This window comes from Mirounga angustirostris, unplaced genomic scaffold (assembly GCF_029215605.1).
Source record: "Mirounga angustirostris isolate CCGP_5_RB_7025 unplaced genomic scaffold, mMirAng1.0.hap1 SCAF_1, whole genome shotgun sequence".
Classification (NCBI taxonomy): Eukaryota; Metazoa; Chordata; class Mammalia; order Carnivora; family Phocidae; genus Mirounga; species Mirounga angustirostris.
The window spans coordinates 145,571,876-145,591,577 of record NW_026991709.1 but is presented as its reverse complement, the minus strand read 5'-3'; the positions used below and the strand labels follow the sequence as shown (position 1 = coordinate 145,591,577).

The 19,702-nt window shown below is 57.3% G+C and overlaps 1 protein-coding gene across 1 annotated transcript in view; it reads left to right on the top strand.

Annotated features, from left to right (window-relative positions):
- VIPR1 (vasoactive intestinal peptide receptor 1) overlaps positions 1-19,041 on the top strand; it is a 31,808-nt gene extending 12,767 nt beyond the window's left edge. The window contains exons 3-13 of the mRNA XM_045863738.3: positions 2,585-2,698; positions 8,563-8,669; positions 9,889-9,992; positions 10,444-10,576; positions 12,829-12,982; positions 13,518-13,578; positions 13,780-13,846; positions 14,213-14,304; positions 16,770-16,899; positions 17,145-17,186; positions 17,692-19,041. Coding sequence (XP_045719694.2) covers positions 2,585-2,698; positions 8,563-8,669; positions 9,889-9,992; positions 10,444-10,576; positions 12,829-12,982; positions 13,518-13,578; positions 13,780-13,846; positions 14,213-14,304; positions 16,770-16,899; positions 17,145-17,186; positions 17,692-17,883 — 1,196 coding nt within the window. The 3' untranslated portion in view covers positions 17,884-19,041. The remainder of the gene's footprint in view (positions 1-2,584; positions 2,699-8,562; positions 8,670-9,888; positions 9,993-10,443; positions 10,577-12,828; positions 12,983-13,517; positions 13,579-13,779; positions 13,847-14,212; positions 14,305-16,769; positions 16,900-17,144; positions 17,187-17,691) is intronic.
- Positions 19,042-19,702: the final 661 nt, after the last annotated feature.

Below are 19,702 nucleotides of genomic sequence, written 5' to 3'. Positions count from 1 at the left end.
GTGCGCACATGCCTATAAAATGGCAGAGCAGAAGCCCCCCGCCCTGCCTCACCACCTCCCACCCCAGGCTCCAGGCTTGCTTTCTTGCTGAGGTGGCAGTCCCCAGGGGGCACACACAGCCAGCCGGGGCCCTGCATCTCTGTGGGCCTGGGGACATATGTGGTGGGGCCTGTGGAGCCTCTCTGGGGCATGCACAGAGACAACAGGCTCTCCAGATCGCTGGCATTTGCTTGCCTGTCACTCCCTTCTCAACTTCCTGAACCTGCTGCCTCCTCCAGGAGGCTTCCCTGACCACATGCCCTCAATGGCCTTTCTTCCCTGGCTCCCCTGCCATGTCACAGTTCACAGCCCAGTCTGGTGGTGTTGAGAGTCCTTGAGGCCAAGTGCATCCTCCCGAAGGGCAATGCCCAGTCTCCCTCTCCCTGTGCCGCTTCTGGGGAAGCTGAGCTCAGGGCCAGGGACCCAGCTCCGTGCTGAGCTCGAGATCCAGAGAGCTCAAAGTCTGGCGGGGACCCAGACACAATAACTGGCCTACAAAACAAGGTGTGCCCAGCCTAGTCAGAGGGCTAAACAGTCCAGCAGAGCAAAATTCCCCACAAGAAATGGGCCTGGAGCCCTTCAGAACGGGAGGAGTGCAAGAGGTTTCCTGGAAAGGGAGCGTAGGAACGTGTGAACGGGCTGCACCATTCACCAGCGATGTGACCTTGGGCTAGTTACCTTATTGCTCCATACCTCAGTTACTCCTCTGTAAAATGGGCGGGTTAAATAAGTTGTTTATTTAAAGAGAGTAGAACAGTGCCTCCCAAATACAAAGGCTATGTAAGCATTTGCTGATATTATTAACAGGGCCTTGAACGGCTAGCCGGAGGTGCCTGGCCTCGTGGACCCCTCCAGGGCCTCCAGAGAGGCTGGCACAGGAGTGCAGGAGGGACTGGGAGCCAGAGGGAGGCCACAGAAGCCTCAAGACAGAGTGGACAGAAGTGGTTGGGGCCCCCAAGGAGGGGAGGCTGTGCTCTCTGGCCAGGCCCCGCAGATCCAGGTGCTGTCAGCCTTCAACCTCCGCCCTCCCCAGGCTGCTGCAGCCCCAGAAGGCCCCCTTCCCCACTACCAGCCCATCTGGCACTCAGGTCCAGCCTCCACTGCCCCCCCCACTGCTGCAGCCCCAGAAGGCCCCCCCTCCCCACTGCCAGCCCATCCGGCACTCAGGGTCCCAAGTCTCCTCCCCAAGTGGGCACATCCTTTCAACTCCTCTTCCCAGGCCCCCTTCTTGAGAACTTATGAACCTTCGGACCTCGGCTGGGCTGGGCTGGATGCAACTGGCACTGACTTTGGCTTGGGGTTGGGTTTCCTGAGAAAATCTATGGGCCCAGCTGGGTTGCAAAGAAACAATGAATTCTCCCCCAGGCAAGGGGATCCAGAGGAGTCCTAGTCCCTCACTGGCACCCAGACCCCGAACAGGCAAAATCATGCATCTGCCTATTACAGCAGACTCCTAGGGACCCCGCTGTGCACCCTTCACCAACCAGCCCTCGGGGCTCACCTGCAGGGCGGGGTTTTCTCTGAACTCACCTCCTGAACACCACCACCCCACAGTGCAAGTCACAGTTTGACTGAGTTGGGGGCATATGTGTTGCTTTTTTAATTTTCTGAAGACGCCTCAAGACCTAGCTGAATCCCAATCTCCCCACCACCCCATCGTACCCAGCACCTCCTTTTATGACAAATATTTTTTAATGTCTCCTTTACTATAAAACGAAATTCAGGACATGTGCATTCATTTTTTTTTTAAATGAAGTTCTGGTTGTAAAAGAAAAATAAAAAGGGAAGTGATTTAAAATGAAATACTGTGCACGTATTCAGGCACGATCACACTGACAGATAAGACATAGTCTAAAGAATGTATCTGTCCTTGTACATTCTGGAAATGTGCCAGGTAGGTTGACCTAGACGGTGGTTGCTTCCCTGACTCAGGTCCACGGGCAACGTTGCTGGAGGTAATGTGATTTTCCAAAACCTTAATAATGTTCAACATGCAACAAAGCACAGTCTTCCCTCCCTTTACTCAGTTGCATTTCTGGAAAACCCCATGTATGTTAAATCTGTACAGTAAGTGCCTGGTGTTTATAAGCGAAATGGAGTAAGAGTCTAGGCTCTGGTCATTACAAAAGGTTTTCACCTACACAAATGCCCAGGGGATCATCTGAAAGTCTTGCAGAATACTACACAATTAATTATTGTGTGACACCTTGCAGGATGTCTGCCTGACATCCCTGGCACTTGCCCATAAATGCAGGGTGAGACCTTCAATCTCAAACAAACAAAACCCCCACCACTCTTCCAAACACCCCCAGGGGCGCTCCATCTCTCGCTGAGGAGCATGGAGCTGTAGTCCTGCTGCCCATCTGGACAGGCCCTCTGCAGCCTGGGCAGGGTGGGGCCAGCTCTCTCAGACTGGAGGTTCCTCCAGGTGGGACCCTGGAGGAGGAAGAAGAATGGGTGCCTGTGGGCTCAGGCCCCAAGGCTGGAGGAACCCGGTGACCGTGCTGACCTGTGTGTCCTCTGCCTTCCCCCCTTCCGCCATCAGGCTGCAGCAAGATGTGGGACAACCTCACCTGCTGGCCAGCCACCCCTCCAGGCCAGGTGGTCATCTTGGCCTGCCCCCTCATCTTTAACTTACTTTCCCCAGCTCAAGCTCAAGGTAAGAGGCCTGGATCGAAGCCAGGGAGGTGGGCCAGCACAGGTGGTTCCAGCTGGAGTGGGTCCTCCCCTGTCAAGGAAGTGAGAAGGCAAAGGGCAGTGGTCAAAGCGGCTCGAGCCATCGGTTGGGGGGCTTCCTGGAAGAGGTGTGCTGGCATCAGGTCTTCGAAGGATTCATGGGACTTGATGAGCTCTTCACATAAAAGATAAGCACGTGGGAAGAGCTCACTAAATATTTGTTCAGCAATTGATAACCGATTGACTGACAGATGCATGACTAAATTATGGCTCCCATGGTGCCGACGACATTTTGGGCTTTGCTTACACACCTTGTCATGTTCTGCTCCAGTAAATGTTCTCATAAAAGGCAGAAAAGAAAAGGAGGAAAGGAGGAACCTCTTTAGGAACTGGGTTTTCTTGCTATCGACTAGCTAAGGAAGCTTCCAGCATATATTCAGCCATTCTTTCATTCCGTGAACATTTCTTAAATATCTACTAGTATGATACGCGTGGGCTAGACAAACACAGGGCAGGAGCATTAGAACAGCCATGCTGTCTGCCTGGCTCTAGTTGAAGAGACATTTAGCATGAAAACAAACACATGTCATAAACGGTGAGGAGTCCTGGCAAGGAGAAGGGGGTAAGGCACAACATTAAGGCAGGTGTTCATGGGTAGAGGCGGTGATACTTCAGCTGCCGCCCAAAGACCTGGAGGTAGGAAAGATCCTGGGTGGGGCGATCACGGAGAGGGACAACCAGCAGCCCACAGGATGGACACCAAGGAAATGCAGTGGAGGCCCCAGGGTGAGCAGAAAGAGCTAAGGGGAGGGAGGAGAGGAAAGAGACCGGCGGCAGAAGCCCTGCTGGCCCTGAACACTGACTGAGGACTTGGACTTTTTCCTAAGTTCACTGAGAAGCCACTGGGGTGGCTCCCCCTCCTCAGTAGGGGACTGACGTAGTCCAATTTAGGTTTAGGTTTTTAACCGATAATTCAGATTTCCATGAAAGAAAGGATTCTGGGAGTGCAATGGGAAGACCCAGTCACAAGGTAATGGTTTGGACTTGGAGCATGGCAGAAGAGAGAAGTGGTAATGGTTTGGACCTGGAGCATGGCAGAGGAGAGAAGTGGGAAACTTGCCTAAGAAGGGTGTGCGTGACTCATGGCAGGGAGTGAGGGATCCAGCATGTCCTCCTTGGGTCTAGGTTTGATGAGCTGGGAGACTCATCAAAGACTAAGGGAGGAGCAGGTCTAGAGTGGGGAGGACCTGAGGGAGGAGCAGATCTGGAGAGGGAAGGACCTGAGAGAGGAGCAGGTCTGGAGGGCGGAGGACCCAAGGGAGGAGCAGGTCTGGAGGAGGGAGGATCCGAGGGAGCAGCAGGTCTGGAGGGGGAGGACCCAGGGAGGAGCAGGTCTGGAGTGGAGAAGACCCAAGGAGGGAGCAGGTCTGGAGGGGAGAGGACCTGAGGGAGAAGCAGGTCTGGAGGGAGAATGACCCAAGGGAGGAGCAGGTCTGGAGGGGGAAGGATTAAGAGGAGCAGGACCTAGATAAGAATTCAGAGGCTGAGCAGAAAGACTCTTGGACATCTCTTATTCTAGGTGGCCTTTCCCTCTCTGTACCTGTTTCTCTGTAAAATGGGGACAGGTGGTGGGCCAAAGGGACTCTTTGTTGCAGGCTGGTTTTGCATACCCCCCTCCCCCTCCACCCAGTGCTCAGTGTCATGACCTCAGCAGTGAGAGAGATATGTCGGTGCCCTCCCTGAGGAGTCTGGGAGCAGTCAGAAACGTGCCGTAATCCAGGCCAGCTCTCACCTAGCCCAGCTCTCCGGGGGAACCCAGCACCTGGGCAGGTAGGCGATGAACTCCGGCAGCTCTGGTGTGTCCAATCCGCAGAGCCTGGCAACCAGCCTTCTCTCAGATCCCTGGAAGTGCCTGCTACTCGTGTTCCTCCCTGACACTCGGCTAATTGCATTCCTCCTGACGGCTTTTCCTTCTGTCCCTGCTGGAATTGTCAAGGCCGCTCCTTCACTTAAGAACCTGGACGGCAACCCACCATCTGGCTAGCCCCCCCCTCCCAAGGCTGCCAGCCTCATCGAGGCCCACATGTGCCTTTGTGCAGATGAGAAGGCAGCCCCTCCTCAGCCTCTCACCAGAACCCACCTAATGACAAGTTGAATATGAGGTAGACTGTAGCCGCCATGTTTATCAGCCAGATGCCCTTGCGCAGTGAACAACCTGCACAGCTATACCTGGTGGCCTTAGCCTCTGAAAAGGGTGGAGAGAAATGGGAGACCAGGTTAGGGGCTAAAAATGGAAGGGAAAGAGGGCGTGTTTTCCTGGGAAGAAGGTGTGAGCCAGTGACCTTAAACTCCAAAGAGGGAGGTTTGTGAGAAGGCAAGTGTAGAGCAGGGACAATGCCAACCCCAACTCTTACCCCTTTGGGTAACAGGACTGGGGAAGGAATGTCCTCCCTGGAAGTATTGGAAGGGTCGTAGTTCTACAGGGAAAGCTGAAGACACCTGAAGAGGATAAAGACTGTAGAGTTAGAGAGAAGCCATCTCCCCAGGCTGGGTGGTAACAACCGTGGAGGAGGCGTGTTGGCCAGGCAAGGGACTGCTCATCAAGGCACCAAAATGTCTATGGGGGCTTAGTCCTTTGATTCCTGGTCTTCACGTCTTTCATCTGTGGTGTTTTTACCTTGAAATATTTGAAGAGACATTTTTTAAGAGTGACAACTAGGATCGATGTTTTCGTTGAGAAGACTCCACATGGGCTGCATTACCCATGTCTGTGGGTCTGTGGGACACCTCCTCACCCTGCTTCACCCCCTGCATCGTGAAGCCCTAGATAAGAAAGTCTTGACGCCAACCTGAGACGTTTGCCCCGGCTCACTGGGACGGGGCACCACTGACAGGATTTCAGCCGGAGAGCACCATGGTCAGAGCTAGGTTTGAGAGCAATCTCCTCAGCTATCTCGGGTTTGGGGGCGGGTTGGAGGGGACAGGAAAGCAGGGAGACCCATCAGGAGGCTCCTGCCTAATTCCGGAGAGAGAAGATGGTGGTGGTGGTGAGGAAGGGTAGCTGGGATGGGACTGGTGACTGATGGGGGAGGGGAGGAGAGAGCAGCAGGAGGAAGCAATTCCCGTTTCTACTTCCATTCACTGAGCTGTGCTTTTCTCATGGAGAGCCCAGGGAGGCGGGGAGGGAGGGCAGTGACTTCTTGGTGTGACCCAGTGAGCCGCAGGAAACTGGGAGATTGTGGGGTTAAAGTCCCTAGCCCCTCCCTTTCCCCCTCCATATTTCCCTCTACACACACAAGTTCTACTGGTTCCCAGGCCCAGGCTGGAGACAGACTTTGGACTGCTTCTTGGGGTCTCATGGTGGCCACCCTTGAGAGCTCTCTTCAAGAATAGTTCCCTTGGAGACCTGGGCCACAATCCCAGGGCTCTACAAAGAGGCCACCCAACCCTGAAGATGACCCGCTATCCGCTCCCATCCCCCGATATCTGGGGCAGCCAGCCTTCCAGGGGACAGGGTGCCCCTTCAGCCACTCTGGGAGCCCAGAAAGATGCAGAGCCAGGCTAACCCATGACTGTATCCCAAGCCTGCTCCCTCCTTGCTGTGTGACCGTAGGCAAGTCACCCGACCTCTCTCAGCCTTGGCATCCCCCTCCTTTAGTGAAACTCGTAATAACTCCTAATGGCTAGCTATAACACAGTCACATTTGCTGTCCCCAGCGCCTGCGGTGTGGATGCTGATGGGTCACCTAATTCATGATGGCACCAGGTGTCCGCTATGTCACGGGCCTGGCCTCACCGAGGCCTGGTCCTTCTGGCCAGTGAGCAGCTCAAAACTTGAGGCATTGGTGTCCCAACCTCAAGGCTGGCTGATTTGGCCTTGTCGCCTTTTTTGACTTGCCCCAGGCCCCCGGTTGGTGGGGGAAGTCCGCACAAGAATCAGATCCTGGGAGGGGCCCTCGGTGAGGTCCTGAGATCTGGGGCTGAGGCAGGCCTGGTTGAAGCCTACCCAGGCTGCATGGGGGGAAAGCTAAGGGGCTGAGTGAGGCTGTCTCTCTTGCCCTGGGAGCCTCTTGCAGCAGGGCCGTTGGGAGGCCGGCACGGAAAAGGGCTGCCAAGTCAGGAACTGGCCCAGCCCGACCCCTCTGCCTCAGCGGAGTCTCTCCTGCTGGCTCCAGGACCTCGCAGTGGGAAGAGACCCAGGCCGGGCTACTCCTCCCTGGCTGTCCCTCAATTCCTCGGCCATCGAGTAGGGTGGTTAAGAACCTCTTTCAAAGGGTGGCCAGGAGGATTTCCAGAAAGAGCGGACAGGGAATCACCCGGTCAGGTGTATGCCAAGCCAAGCTGAGAAATATTAAATGCACATGCACAGTGACCCTCCCCGAGCTCTCAGGACAGCTCGACTCCTCCTACAGCTCTGCGCCTGGACACCCGAAACAAGTCCTCAGGTCCCCTCAGTGCAGGCGGGGGCAAGGTCGCCTGGGACGACTCTGGGGATCACACCTGCCGTAGCTTCTCCTCTCCGTGTGGCCTGGGGCAGGTGACCAACCTCGAGGAGCCTGGCTTCTCCAGCGGGAAATGGGATTCCCTTCCTCACCGGAGGGTTGAGGGGATCCAGTAAGACGCTGGGCCTCAAGTGCTCTGTCCGGTAGCAACAAACAAAGGTTCTCCAAACTTGCCATTGTGCCGGAGCTGGTGGTGGTGATGCTACTTGGTGCTGATGCTGGTGACCCCAGGGATGAGAGCAGCTGGGCTGCTGGTGGGGAAGGAGCTACAGGGCGAGGACATTGGGGACCCTTCTTCTTTCTCAGCTCTTCCTCATCTCACCTCATCATACTCTCCCTCCTCCTCCATCCCTTTACCTCCTCCTCCTGCCCCTTCTCTCTCCTCCTCTCCTTCTCCTCTCCCCGCCTCCCTCCCACCCCAACAAGCCAGCTTTCTCCGGGACTCAGCCCTGGGTGCTCTTTAGTGAGTCCTGGGCTCTTCTCTGGCTCCCCCATTTTCTCTGCATCCCCTCCCCAGGGCTAGAGAGCGGGCCACCACATGGGTAGCCCTCACACCACAGGCCCCCTTAGTAGGTCCTGTCCCTTTGCTTCAGCTTTGGGCCTCTGAGGACAGTGGAGGATGCCACAGCCCTGGAGCCCCAGCCGCAGTGAAGTTCAGCCCCAAGATCCTGCAGGGCTGTGCTGCTTGATCAGCCCTCACACATGCCTTTGCCTTTCCCTGGCCAGGACTCCCCGCTTCTCCACTTAGGATTTCAGACTTGCGCCCTTATCAGGCGTCCTCCTTCCTGCCTCACCTTTGGTCCCTCTCCAGTGGCATGTCTGAGCCACGCTGGGTGAGGGAGGAAAGCAGGCCCGTCGGCCCAGGCAGACTGACCCAGGAGGAGCCCCTCAGCCCAGCCAGAGGGCACCTGTCTGTACCCACTGGGCAAAGAAACCCTCTGCCACACCAGCGCCTGTGGCCCTGTGACAAGGGTGAACACTCAGCTCATGACGAGGGTCACAGGTCATTCTGTACCAAGAATCCAGGCTGTGACGAGGATCACTTTATTTATTTTGCAGCGGGGTTCAGTTTCAGACATGACAAGGGGCAGGGCTGAGCCCAGGAAGGTCTGCTCTGACTGTCACTCGTGTTGGAGGGTCCCCCTGGGCAGCCCTGGAGGAGATTTTCCCCACCCCAAGTCCCCCATGATGCCCCGGGGTCTAGGGCAGGGTGGCTGGAGCCCATCACAACCAGGGGTAGCAGGGATAAGGTGAGCTCAGAGACAGCCAGGCCCCACGCCTACTCATGGACTCACCCTGCTCCCAGCCTCAACCTCTCTCTTCTCCACCCCCGCCCTCCACCCAGGCCGCAACGTGAGCCGTAGCTGCACCCACGAGGGCTGGACGCACCTGGAGCCTGGCCCCTACCCCGTTGCCTGTGGCTGGGATGACAAGGCATCAGATTTGGACCAGGTGGGCCTCAGTGCACCCCTGCCCCACCCCCCACCCCCCAGCGGGCATCCACCTGCAAGGCTCCTCCCACTCTCTCCTAGCAAGGAGTAAGGTTGCTGTCTGTGTGGAAGCCAGGACTCCAGGTAGGGGGGGAGGCTCCGCCCTGCCCAAGCCTCCTCCCTCACCAGACCTGCACTTCCAAGGGCTCATCCCCTTGTCTCTCCCTGACCTGGAACAGGAAGGGGGCTTTCACAAGGATGACGCAGAGCAGCAGAAGCTGAAGAAGCATCCCCCGGCTGGGCCACCCCAGCGCCTCGTGGGAGCCTTGCTCCCTCCCTAGAGGGGACAGGCCAGGCAGGCCTCATCTTCCCGTCTCATGCAGAGGAGAAACTGAGGGGCAGATCCTGGAAGGACCACCCTCAGATACCCAGCAGCCAGCCAGGGACAGGGACAGGAACAGGGACAGGACCGTGGTCCTGAGGCCCAGGACAGGGAGATGCCCTGGAGCAGGTGAAGATGTGCTCACTGTATGGATGTGGGCCCAGGAGCCAGGTAGGGATTCTGACAGGAAGGTAGAGTGTAATTGGAGTCGTCAGCTAGGAGCCCCTCACTGCTTTGGTGTGGGGACACAGGTGTGTACGTGTGTCTGTCGGCTGTGACGTCTGTCCCACCCCCAGACACTCTTCTCAGAGCTTTCACTCCTCCCACGAGGGCAACTTCCTCAGAGGCCCTCAAAGCCCACCAGCTCCTCAGGCAGGATCTAAATCCCCTAAATCCCACTTGACCACTTGCCTGGACTCCAGCAGGGGTGGGACGTGGAGAGTGAGAAGGGAAGGGCCCAGTGACCAAGGCTCTGCATGTGTGTCCCTGGGGAGGGCACTGGGGAGGCATCCAGCAAGAAGCCCTTGGATTCTAGCTTCGTCCTGCCACCTCCTGAAAGGCCAGATTGCCCTCACCCTGCAGACTGCTGCCTCTGAGCCCACGGGGGCAAATTACCCGCGGTGTCTTCTTTGGCACCCTCATGCCCTGCAGCCTCTCTTGCTGCCCAGGGAAAGGGCCTCATATGGAGTTTGAAGGGCGAGAGTGTTGGGCCGTTGGAGGACCAAGCCCTGGGCCCCTTCATCTGCCAAGGCAGGGATGGGAGGCAGGGTGTGTAGGGCACACACCCCTGCCAGTACCCCCTAGATGAGCCCCCCACAACTCCACCTCGGACCCCCCCCCCCCCCGCTCTCCCCTGTAGCAGCAGTCCATGTTCTACAGTTTCGTGAAGACCAGCTACACCATTGGCCACAGCCTGTCCCTCGCTGCCCTTCTCGTTGCCACAGCCATCTTGAGCCTGTTCAGGTGAGGTCTAGCCCCAACAACAAGCCTCAGAGCGGACCCAGCCAGCTCGCTTCTCTGCTCGAGCCCAGCCTGGCCCAGTCGTGCTCTGGCCCCCTCCCCGGTCACCCCCCTCGCACCCAGGCAGCACACAATCCCTGTCCCCGTCCCCTGCCAGGCCAACACCCTGGGGAGACAGCAAGCTGCTCAAAGTGGTCCACCTGTCTCAGCCTAGTCCCCACAGGATGGCGCCGAGCCCGGGAAAGGGCACCAGAGGGTGGGGCCGGCCCTGGAGGCTGAAGCACTGGGAGGCCAGGCTGCCCTGGGGCTGGGGTACCTGCGGGCGGGGCCTGCGCTTGGAGGCCACATGCTGCCCCTGCCTTACCCTCGCGCGCGTGCGCAGAGCACTGGACAGTGTGGTTGGGGTGGGGGTCCAAGGCCCCTGCAGCTGCCCAGCTCTGCCCGCCTTGCTCAGGAAGCTCCACTGCACGCGGAACTACATCCACATGCACCTCTTCATGTCCTTCATCCTGAGGGCCGCCTCTGTCTTCATCAAAGACTTGACCCTCTTCGACAGCGAGGAGTTGAACCATTGCACCATGGGCTCGGTGAGAACCCTGCCCAGGCCCACCTCGCTCTCCCTCTTCCCCTTCACCTTCTCACACTTGATCCCTCTTCTCCCACTTTCTCCCCCTTTCCTTTCTCCTCCTTCCTCTTCTCTCTCTCACCAAGGATGGCCAACCCCCCATCTGCTGCCATCTGCAGCTCCTTGAATCCCACTCCCCTCCCAGCAGCAGGAGATGGTGTTCAGCTTCCCCGGGAGCTCACAGATCTGCCCGTGCCCATGACAAATGCCTCTCCTGGGTGGGAAATGCGACATTTTATGGCCAGAGTCCACAACCCCCCTGTCCCGCCACTGTTGCTGACTTCCCAAGTGACCTTCAGGAACTCCCTACCTCAGTTTCCCCATCTTGCAAGGACTTCCAAGCTTCCTTCCTACACCCTTCCACCCACCACCACCACCTGGAGCCAGTCCAAACACACAGCCCTTCTATTCCCTTCTTCCCCTGCCATCAGCCCCATTCTGGGCCTTCCTTGGGAAGGGAAGTTAAGAGAGTGTCTAAAGAATTCATTGCCCATCACTAAGGGGTCCATCTCCAAGTGATCGTGAGCACTGGGCCCCCTCTCTGAGTGCCCCAGAGCTAGGACAGAGAGCTCAAGACCAGCCCTGGCTCCCACCTATTCCTATGATTCTTATGGCCAGGGACTCATTGTTTCATGAGGGACATCAAAGGCAGTGCATTATTTCGGGGGTCAGCAATACCTTCTCCCCAGAGAATAAACCTATGATGGTGGAATCTCGGGCATCTTGACAAAGAGGGAGGGAAAACCCAGAGTGGCCACCCTGGCCAATCCCAGAGCTCCTCAGAGGATCCCACCCAGGAACTGGGACCCTGGGAAGCCAGGAAGTCTCCAGCACACTTGTTAAGGAGAGTTGTGGAGACTGGCTTCCCAGTTCATTAGCAACTATCTGAAGCTTTTCTAAGGCAAGAAGCAGAGATAGTTGTCCTGTTAAAGAGATGAGCTATTCTAGTTGTAAAGCAAGTGGGGGAGGATGGGAGACACCAGCCCCCCTGTAGCTGACAGGACTGGAGTGCCACCCGAGGAAGGAGCCTGCAGCCAGAGGGACAGGAGAGCAAGCTGCTCTCTGAGGATGTCTTAAAGCCAAGGGCACAGGAAGGAAGGGTGGGCACCTGTGTTCCAGGGAGGCGTGGAATCTAGAGGGCTTCCTGGAAGGGGATGGCTTTAAGCTCTGGCTCACAGCTCTTTGGGCTTGCTCTGAAATGGAAGACTGTTTCTGGGAGAGGACAGAGGGCCCAAGGACCTTCTGGTCATGCCAGGTGGGCCACCCAGAGCCCCTGATTGCCCTACTCAGGGATCCCCTTGACTCTCCCGTTGTCCTCACCTGCCTGGGGAACCCACTCTCCTGCCAGCTCCTCTGCCCCCAGGAGGAATGACCATCCCTTCCCTCTCCTCTTCTTCATTTCTACTTCCTTCTCCTCTTGCCTCTTCTCTGCCCCCATCTGTCCTCAACACTTCCATCAGGACCCCACTCCACAGCCCGCAGTGCATAGCCCCACACACTCAGGCAACTCTTGCGAACTCAAGCAAGAATTCTCCCTTCTTCCAGCTACCTTCAATCCTTATTGCAATAAGGTGAATGAGTGGGTGAGGAAGGGGTTAAGTGAATGGGTAGGTAGAGGGATGGCTGAGTAAGTCGGTGCATGGATGGCTGTGTAGGTGGAAGGATAGATGGGTAAAACAAGAAAAATTGGATTGATGATTGGTAGGGGGTGGGTGAGTAGATAGGTGGATGGATGCATGACTTGCTGGATGTTTAGGTGGATGGATGCTAGTGGGTGTCTAGTAGGTGGAAAGGTAGAAGAATGGAGAGATGGATGGGTGAGTGCATGGATGGATTGATAGATGGGAAGATGAATAAATGATCAGTGGATGCATGGATGGTGGATGGACAGACGGGTGAGCTGGTAGTGGGTATCTTATGGGTAAAGAAATGGATAGGTGGGTGGGTGGGTGGGTAGATATATAGAAGGGAAATGAATAGATGCTAAACTGATGGATGGATAATTAAAATTGCAAGCTTATCCCAGAATATCAGATGATCTAAAATCAAGGATAATGGGAAAACCACCAGGGATATTTCTAAGGGGACAATGCAAAAACAACAGAGAGATTAAGTTGGCCCTGCTGCACTGTGTTTGTTGCCCCAAACAGACTGGGGGAAGGCAGGGGACTCCTGTGAGCCCCAGTGAGCCCCTTCTCTGTCCTCCCCCTGCAGGTGGGCTGTAAGGCAGCCATGGTCTTATTCCAGTACTGTGTCATGGCCAACTTCTTTTGGCTGCTGGTGGAGGGCCTCTACCTGCACACCCTGCTTGCCGTCTCCTTCTTCTCTGAGCGGAAGTACTTCTGGGGGTACATACTCATCGGCTGGGGTATGGTACCAGGGAGGGCTTCCAAGCTGGGGACAGAAGGGGCGAGGCCTGGGGAGCTCACTAGGGGGTGGGTGCCAACCCTGCCTGCACTCTTAGGTCTCCCTGGGCTGCGGGTCCTGCCTGCCAGGCTCTTGGCCAAGAGTTGACAAAAGTGCCCCAAACATCTGACCCCGGGGCAGGTGCCCTCAGGCTGCAGCTGCACCTAGGGCTGATCTGTGGGACAGGTTCTGTGAGCATCCATTTCCCCTTCAGCCCCTGAAACACAGGGTCACTGCTAGTCTGTAAAGTGCCTCCGTCAAAATTAGAAAAAGATTCTCCCTTTGGGTGGACACAGCCCCTCAGGCATAGAGCTCCACCCCCTCAGTGGAGTGAGTATCTTTGCTCAGTGAACAACCTATGTAACTGCAGGTGGCAGCCCTGGCAACCCACCCTTTCCTCCCTCCCTCCCTCCCTCCCTCCCATTCTCCCTGGTTCTTTCTCCTAAACCTCTCCCTTGTGCCCTCTCCTCTCTTTCTCTCGCCTTTGGCCCTGACAGGGGTGCCCAGCACATTCACCATTGTCTGGACCATCATCATGATCCATTTTGAAGATTATGGGTGAGCTGCCACCCCACCCCCTCCCCCTGGCCGCCATCGCTTGGGGCAGATCCCCTGGGTGGGATGAGGGGGACCTGGGAGCAACAGACTCTGGGCCTGTAGTTTCTAAACGGTTTGGGGGCAGAGCTGGAACACCAGGGAGGGTCTCTGAATCCGGCTACGGACAACTGCTTTCATTCTCCCCCACCATGCCCTGTCCAGATGCTGGGACACCATCAACTCCTCATTGTGGTGGATCATAAAGGCCCCCATCCTCACCTCCATCTTGGTAAGGCCTCTTCCCACCACTTAGAGATGGGGAAACTGAGGCCCAGCTTGGGTAGTCAACTTTCTTCAGGCCACACAAGAGATTCATGTCAGGGTCAGACCTGAAACTTAGGCTTCCCAGTGCCTATGCAGGATTATCCCCATCCCTTTCCCCATCAGTTCTTCCTCTAGGGTAAAGAAAATGGATTGGGAGGCCCATTCCTTAGAGATGTGAAGTAGAGTTCCCAGATGGCCTGCCCAAAGGGGGAAAAGCTAGGGAAGAGATAAGATGGACAGGCAGCAGGGTCCTGGGGGAAAAAAACAGGCCATCAGCCCAGGGAGCTGGACACCCCAGCCTCCCCTCTCTGACCTTGACCTCATCCACCAGGTGAACTTTATCCTGTTTATTCGCATCATCCGAATCCTGGTTCAGAAACTTCGGTCCCCAGATGTTGGGAAGAGTGACAGCAGCCCGTACTCGTGAGTATGCCCTGGGTCCCCCAGTGTCCCCATCCCTGGTCTTCAAATCTGCCCACATTTCCTTGAAGTTCTCCAGGAACTTTGGTGACTCCGGAGTCACCAAATAGCCACCTCCCTCTTGCCCACCTCCACCCCCATGACCTGGCTCAGCCCACAAGTGTTGCCAGACCCAGGGCCCCCCCCCCCCCCCCTTCACCAGGGCTGCTTCTCCTGCAGTCACTTACCTAGCAGGTGATCTGACCCAGGTATGCACCTGCTGCCAAGCCAGGGAGCTTGAGAAGACAACAGATAACCTGTGCTTTATTCACACCATGTGCCCAGTCCCTGGCATGTGCCTGGCACAGAAAAGGGACACAGTAAATGCACAGTAGATGCATGCCCTGGGGGAGCCCCCAGGTGAACAATGAGGTAGCCACATTCAGGATGCGGCAGTCCCCAGTAATAATAACACCTGCGGTTTACGTGTCAGGCGTGTGCTAAGGGGTTTCCACGCATCATCTTATGTCATCCACACAGTCCCCTATAAACTGTTCCCATTTTACAGGTGAGGAAACAGACACGCGCTCCCTCCTCTTCAGGGGTCTGGGAGCGTATCGCCATGGCAGGGGAGGGCATGGTGTCCATGGGACAGTGGTCGTGTTCCTTGCTTAGAAAGGTGTGAAGGCTGTCCTCTACTCCCGGGAGGACTGGAGAACTAGGTAGGGTTTCATGAGAACAACAGGGCTCGAGGACAGAACTAAAGAAACATGGACATGGTGGCTGTGGGGAGGTGAGTAGGGGTCTGCCTGCCTACAGATGGGAATAGGAGATGGCTTATCAGTGCTGCAGAGACCGGACAACCCTGGGGCGCCCCATAAGGGCCTTCCAGTCCTGGGATTCTGGACTGTTCCTGGCTTGGCTTCTCTTTGGGGAGTCTTGTGCTGTGGTTCTAAGATTCTTGTCTAGAATGTCACGAGCTGCTGGATTTAGGATTCTATTCTGGAATCCTGTGATTCTCTCTGATGAGACTAAGGCTCACGTTCCCGGTGTGACGGCATTCTCCCCTGCTGGGTGCGTAGGAGGAGCTTCCCTTCCAGTCTGAGAACAGAAGGCCCTGCAGGGCTCTGTCCTCTGCCAGGGGGCAGCACATCAGGCCTGTGCATCCCTATCCTCTGCTTTGCCTGTGGGGCCCTGTTTTCCCCAACGTACAACTGCTCCAAAGGGCTCGAATCGGAAGCAAAGAGAGCTGGTCATCACCAGGTCCCTGTGGGTGAGACAGAAACAGAACAGCTGTAGGCAGGCAGACGGGGTGGGGGGGAATGGGAGATGGAGCTCCCCGCTGAGGGGCTGTCAGCTCCCACTCTCCACCTCCCCATAAGCCTTCAATTTAAAGAAAGCCTCCATCTGTCAGCCTTGGGCACGTGGGATAGGTTTGTGGCCCAAGAGGGATGGGCAGTGCTCAGGATCTTGGCACGGCTGGGAACCGGGTCCAGGAAGGAGCAGGAGGGGCATTGCCAGCTTCTCTGCCCCCAGTCGGCTGTGGGACCTCAGACCCAGGACCAGGGTTCCCCGGACTGACTGCCAAGGCAGAAAAGATAAAGGCAGAGACCCCTGCCCCTCAGACCTCTCCCAGCCAGGGAACCATGGGCTCACTGAGCTGCCTGGACAGGCTCTGAGCTCAGGTGGCTGGGAGGCCTCAACCAGGATGAGCCCTGCTCCACCGGAGAGGGAAGAGTCATTCAGAATGAGTATCAGCCCTGCCCAGCACACAAGGCTGGTGAAGGAGGCGCTGGCCCTTCCGAGCATGCTGGGTGTGTATTGGTGTGGGGAGGCTGGGAGAGAGGGCAGCAATTCCAGAAAAGGTGGCAGCTCCTAGAGGAGTGGACGGCAGAGAAGCCAGAGACAGGGAGCTGTACTAAACCAGGCACAAACTTGAATGCCCAGCATCCTCCCAAGTGGCCTTGGGCATATGTGGTCAGCACCCCAATTACAGAGACTTCCTTCCCTAGTGTCCTCATCCCCAGTAGAGAATTGGTTTCTCCTGGATGCACTGCATTTTATAGCACCCAAAGCACTTCTGAATTTACAGTGGGCCCCGTGTCTGTAATTTGATCCTGTTGAGCAGACATTTACCCCACTGTAAAGATTAGGGAAACTGAGACCAGGAGAGGGGGAACCAGATCTCCTGAGGGCTGAGAACATCTCTCCCTTTGCTGCCATAGAGCTTGAAAGACTATGTCTCATCCTCAGGGTTCAGTACTGGCCTCCTTTATAGTCTCTCCTCTAGAAGGGTGAGAATAGAGTTTCTTTCTCCCTCATGCTTCCCTCCAGGCTAGGAGAGCTGAGGGGCATGAGGGAACAGGCACTGCAGATCTGGAGCAGGAAGAGAGGTGCACATAGTATTTCCAGGAGCCAGCAGCCCATCCTCACACATCCCGGTTGTCCCTACCTCCTGTACCCACTGTCTGCCCCTCTCCTGTCCCCAGGAGGCTGGCCAAGTCCACCCTTCTGCTGATCCCCCTGTTTGGAGTGCACTACTTCATGTTCGTCTTCTTTCCCCACAACTTCAAAGCTGAAGTGAAAATGGTCTTTGAGCTCGTCGTGGGGTCTTTCCAGGTATGAACCGTCGACCGAAGGCTGCTTTCTTCTCTGGGCTTTAAGGGTGTTCAACCTGGGGCCTTGGCCCCTTGCCAATGGCTTCCATTTTTTTTTTTCACTGTAATAAGTACTGATTAAGCACCTGCTGTATGCTTAGCTCTTCGGTTAACCACGGGAACACAGGGGCCAGGGCCAGGGGTGGTACAGGGCTGGAGGCTCCGGGAGTCTGTTTACCTCACCTCTCCTGCCCCCTTCTTCCCCAGGGTTTTGTGGTGGCCATCCTCTACTGCTTCCTCAATGGCGAGGTAAGCCCCTCCCAGACCTTGGTGGGCCAGGCAATAACACTCTGGTTGGCCCAGGGTCTGGAAGCATTGATGGGATATGTGCAGAGCAAGGATGGGTTAAATCTTGCTACTCCGAGTGTGGTTCTCAGGCCAGAAAACAGGTGGGGGCGCACACCTAGGACCTTGTTAAAAGGGCTGATTTCTGCCCCCACCCCGCTCCCCAGACCTGCTGACTTCGCATGTGCATTTTAAGACGCACGCGCACACACCTGGGATTCGTGTGCACATCAGTTTTTTAAGCAGCTGTGTGCGGCGAGTGGAGGTGGGGGAAGGGGGTGGGCAGCCATCGGTTACTGTGGAGCCCTGGTTACAAAGCACAGAAATCCATCCACTCAGATGAGCCCAAATGAGCTGGAGGGCAGGGATCGGAAGAACGGGAATCCAGCCACCCCCAGGCAGCACCCCTCTCCCTCCCTGGACTGCACTCTGATCATCTCTGCCTCCCACCTCCTCCCACTCCCCCCAGGTACAGGCGGAGCTGCGGCGGAAGTGGCGGCGCTGGCACCTGAAGGGCATCTTGGGCTCGAACCTCAAATACCAGCACCCCTCGGGAGGCAGCAGCGGGGCCACGTGCAGCACGCAGGTGTCCATGCTGACCCGCGTCAGCCCCGGCGCGCGCCGTTCCTCCAGCTTCCAGGCCGAAGTTTCCCTGGTCTGACCACCGGGCGCCCAGGGGCCCAGGGCGGCCCCTCCCGGCCGCACCACCCACCCCCGGGGCGGCACCGGGGACGGAGGCCTGCCCGGGCGAGGCCAGCCCCAGCCCTGGGCTCGGAGGCTGTCCCGTCCCCCCTCTCCCCCCCGCCCCAGGGCACGGTCCAGACGCCCCTAGAGAACTCTGCCCCAGCGTTTTCCTGAGGAGAGGAGGGCGCGCAAAGGCGGGTGCGCTGGGCGCTCGGGCCCCGGGCAGATGCGGGGTGGAGCTCAGGGGTCAGACTCCTCCCCCAGGCGCCCCCTCCGCCAATCAAGGGCCAGAAGTGCGCAGCCGCTCGCCGGACTGGCGCGCGGCGCGGTCAGGAGCCGTCCCGGGAAGGCCGCCGCGCGTCCCCTCGCGGTGTACGTGGGACCGGGGAGTGCGCTGAGGACACGCAGCTCGTGCGCCTGAAGGCCACCCGCCGCCGCCACGGCGACAGGGCCTGAAGTTCCGCCGCGGCCGTCAAGTTCCTTTGGGTTAAGCATTGCCATTCCGGCACCGCTTGCAAGATGCAGTGCCCTCCCCCAGCGCCGCCCTCCGAGCTGCCCGCGCCTCCCGGTGGAGGCGTTCCTCCGCCTCACGCAGGTGCGGTCCTGCGCGTGGGGTGCCCGGCGTCTCCGTGGTCCCCGCCCAAGTGGAGTGGTCCCAGGATGGCCGGAACAGTCGAGACTGCCCTACGGGGCTGTGGAAGCTGGGAGAACCCGGCTGAGAGACGCGCGCACTCCCGCGCCCCGTTAGCCTCGCGTACTCAGTTAGGTGGGGAGTCCGGCCCCGACCTCGCTGGTGAGGAAGCAGCCTCGCGGAGCGCGGTGCCTCGCCTGTCACGCAGCTGGCGTTTGATCTCGGATCTGACTCACCGGAAGGTGAAAGCACAGGCTCTTTTAACTGCTGCACTTTATATATTGTAACAAGCTGAACCCTCACTACTACTCCTTCCGGACTCCTGGCAACCCCGTTCCCACGCGACCCAGCCTGGAGTGTGGCTGCGGAGGCCTCTGGCCCGTGTGGCATCCGGACCCGAGCCTCTGGTCGTAGCTTCCTCCGTCGACCCTGCACCCTGTGGCCACGTGGCCTCCTGCCCGCGCCCTGGCTAGAAGACCCTCTCAGTTCTGCAAGCAGGCTTGTACAACAATAAATGGTGGGTTGAATTGGCTTGGTTTCTCTGGTGGATGATATTCCCATGTGGCTTCCAACGGACAGCCGTTTCCCCGCATTCAGAGGAGGGGAGGTTTCCGGGGCCCCCGCCGCCACCCCTCTGGCTTTGGATGGGAATCCTGCACTTCCAGGGGTGGAGCACGCAGTTCTAAAGGCCTTCAACTCATGTTTCACTGAGCGGTACCCTCTGCCTTCTGAGAGTGATGAAGGTCCTCACTCTTTGATGAGGACCCTCGGATGAGAGGCCCTGGTATCCTAAGGCCCTCATTGTGTCCCCTGACCCTCTAAATCCAACCAAGAGGAGACAATTCTATTCTTGGACCACTGCAAAACAGCTGCCAGAGCTGCCTGTGGTCCCCAAAATGGTTAAGTGGGAGCATTTTCCAGGCCACAGTGATGCCTGCAGACGGGGAGGGGCGCGTGGGGTATGAGCCGACAGTGTTGACATTGCCCAGAGTTCAGCTGAGAGGAGATAGATAGAGGACAGAACAGACGTCACCAGAATGAGTGACAGAGCCAGTACGACTAATGGAAAAGGGTAGATGCAGAGGCAGGAGGGCGAAATCGATGTCAGTTAGCAAGAGGTCTCCAAAGCCACTGCCTGACCTGACCCCTTGGCTTCCACTTCCTG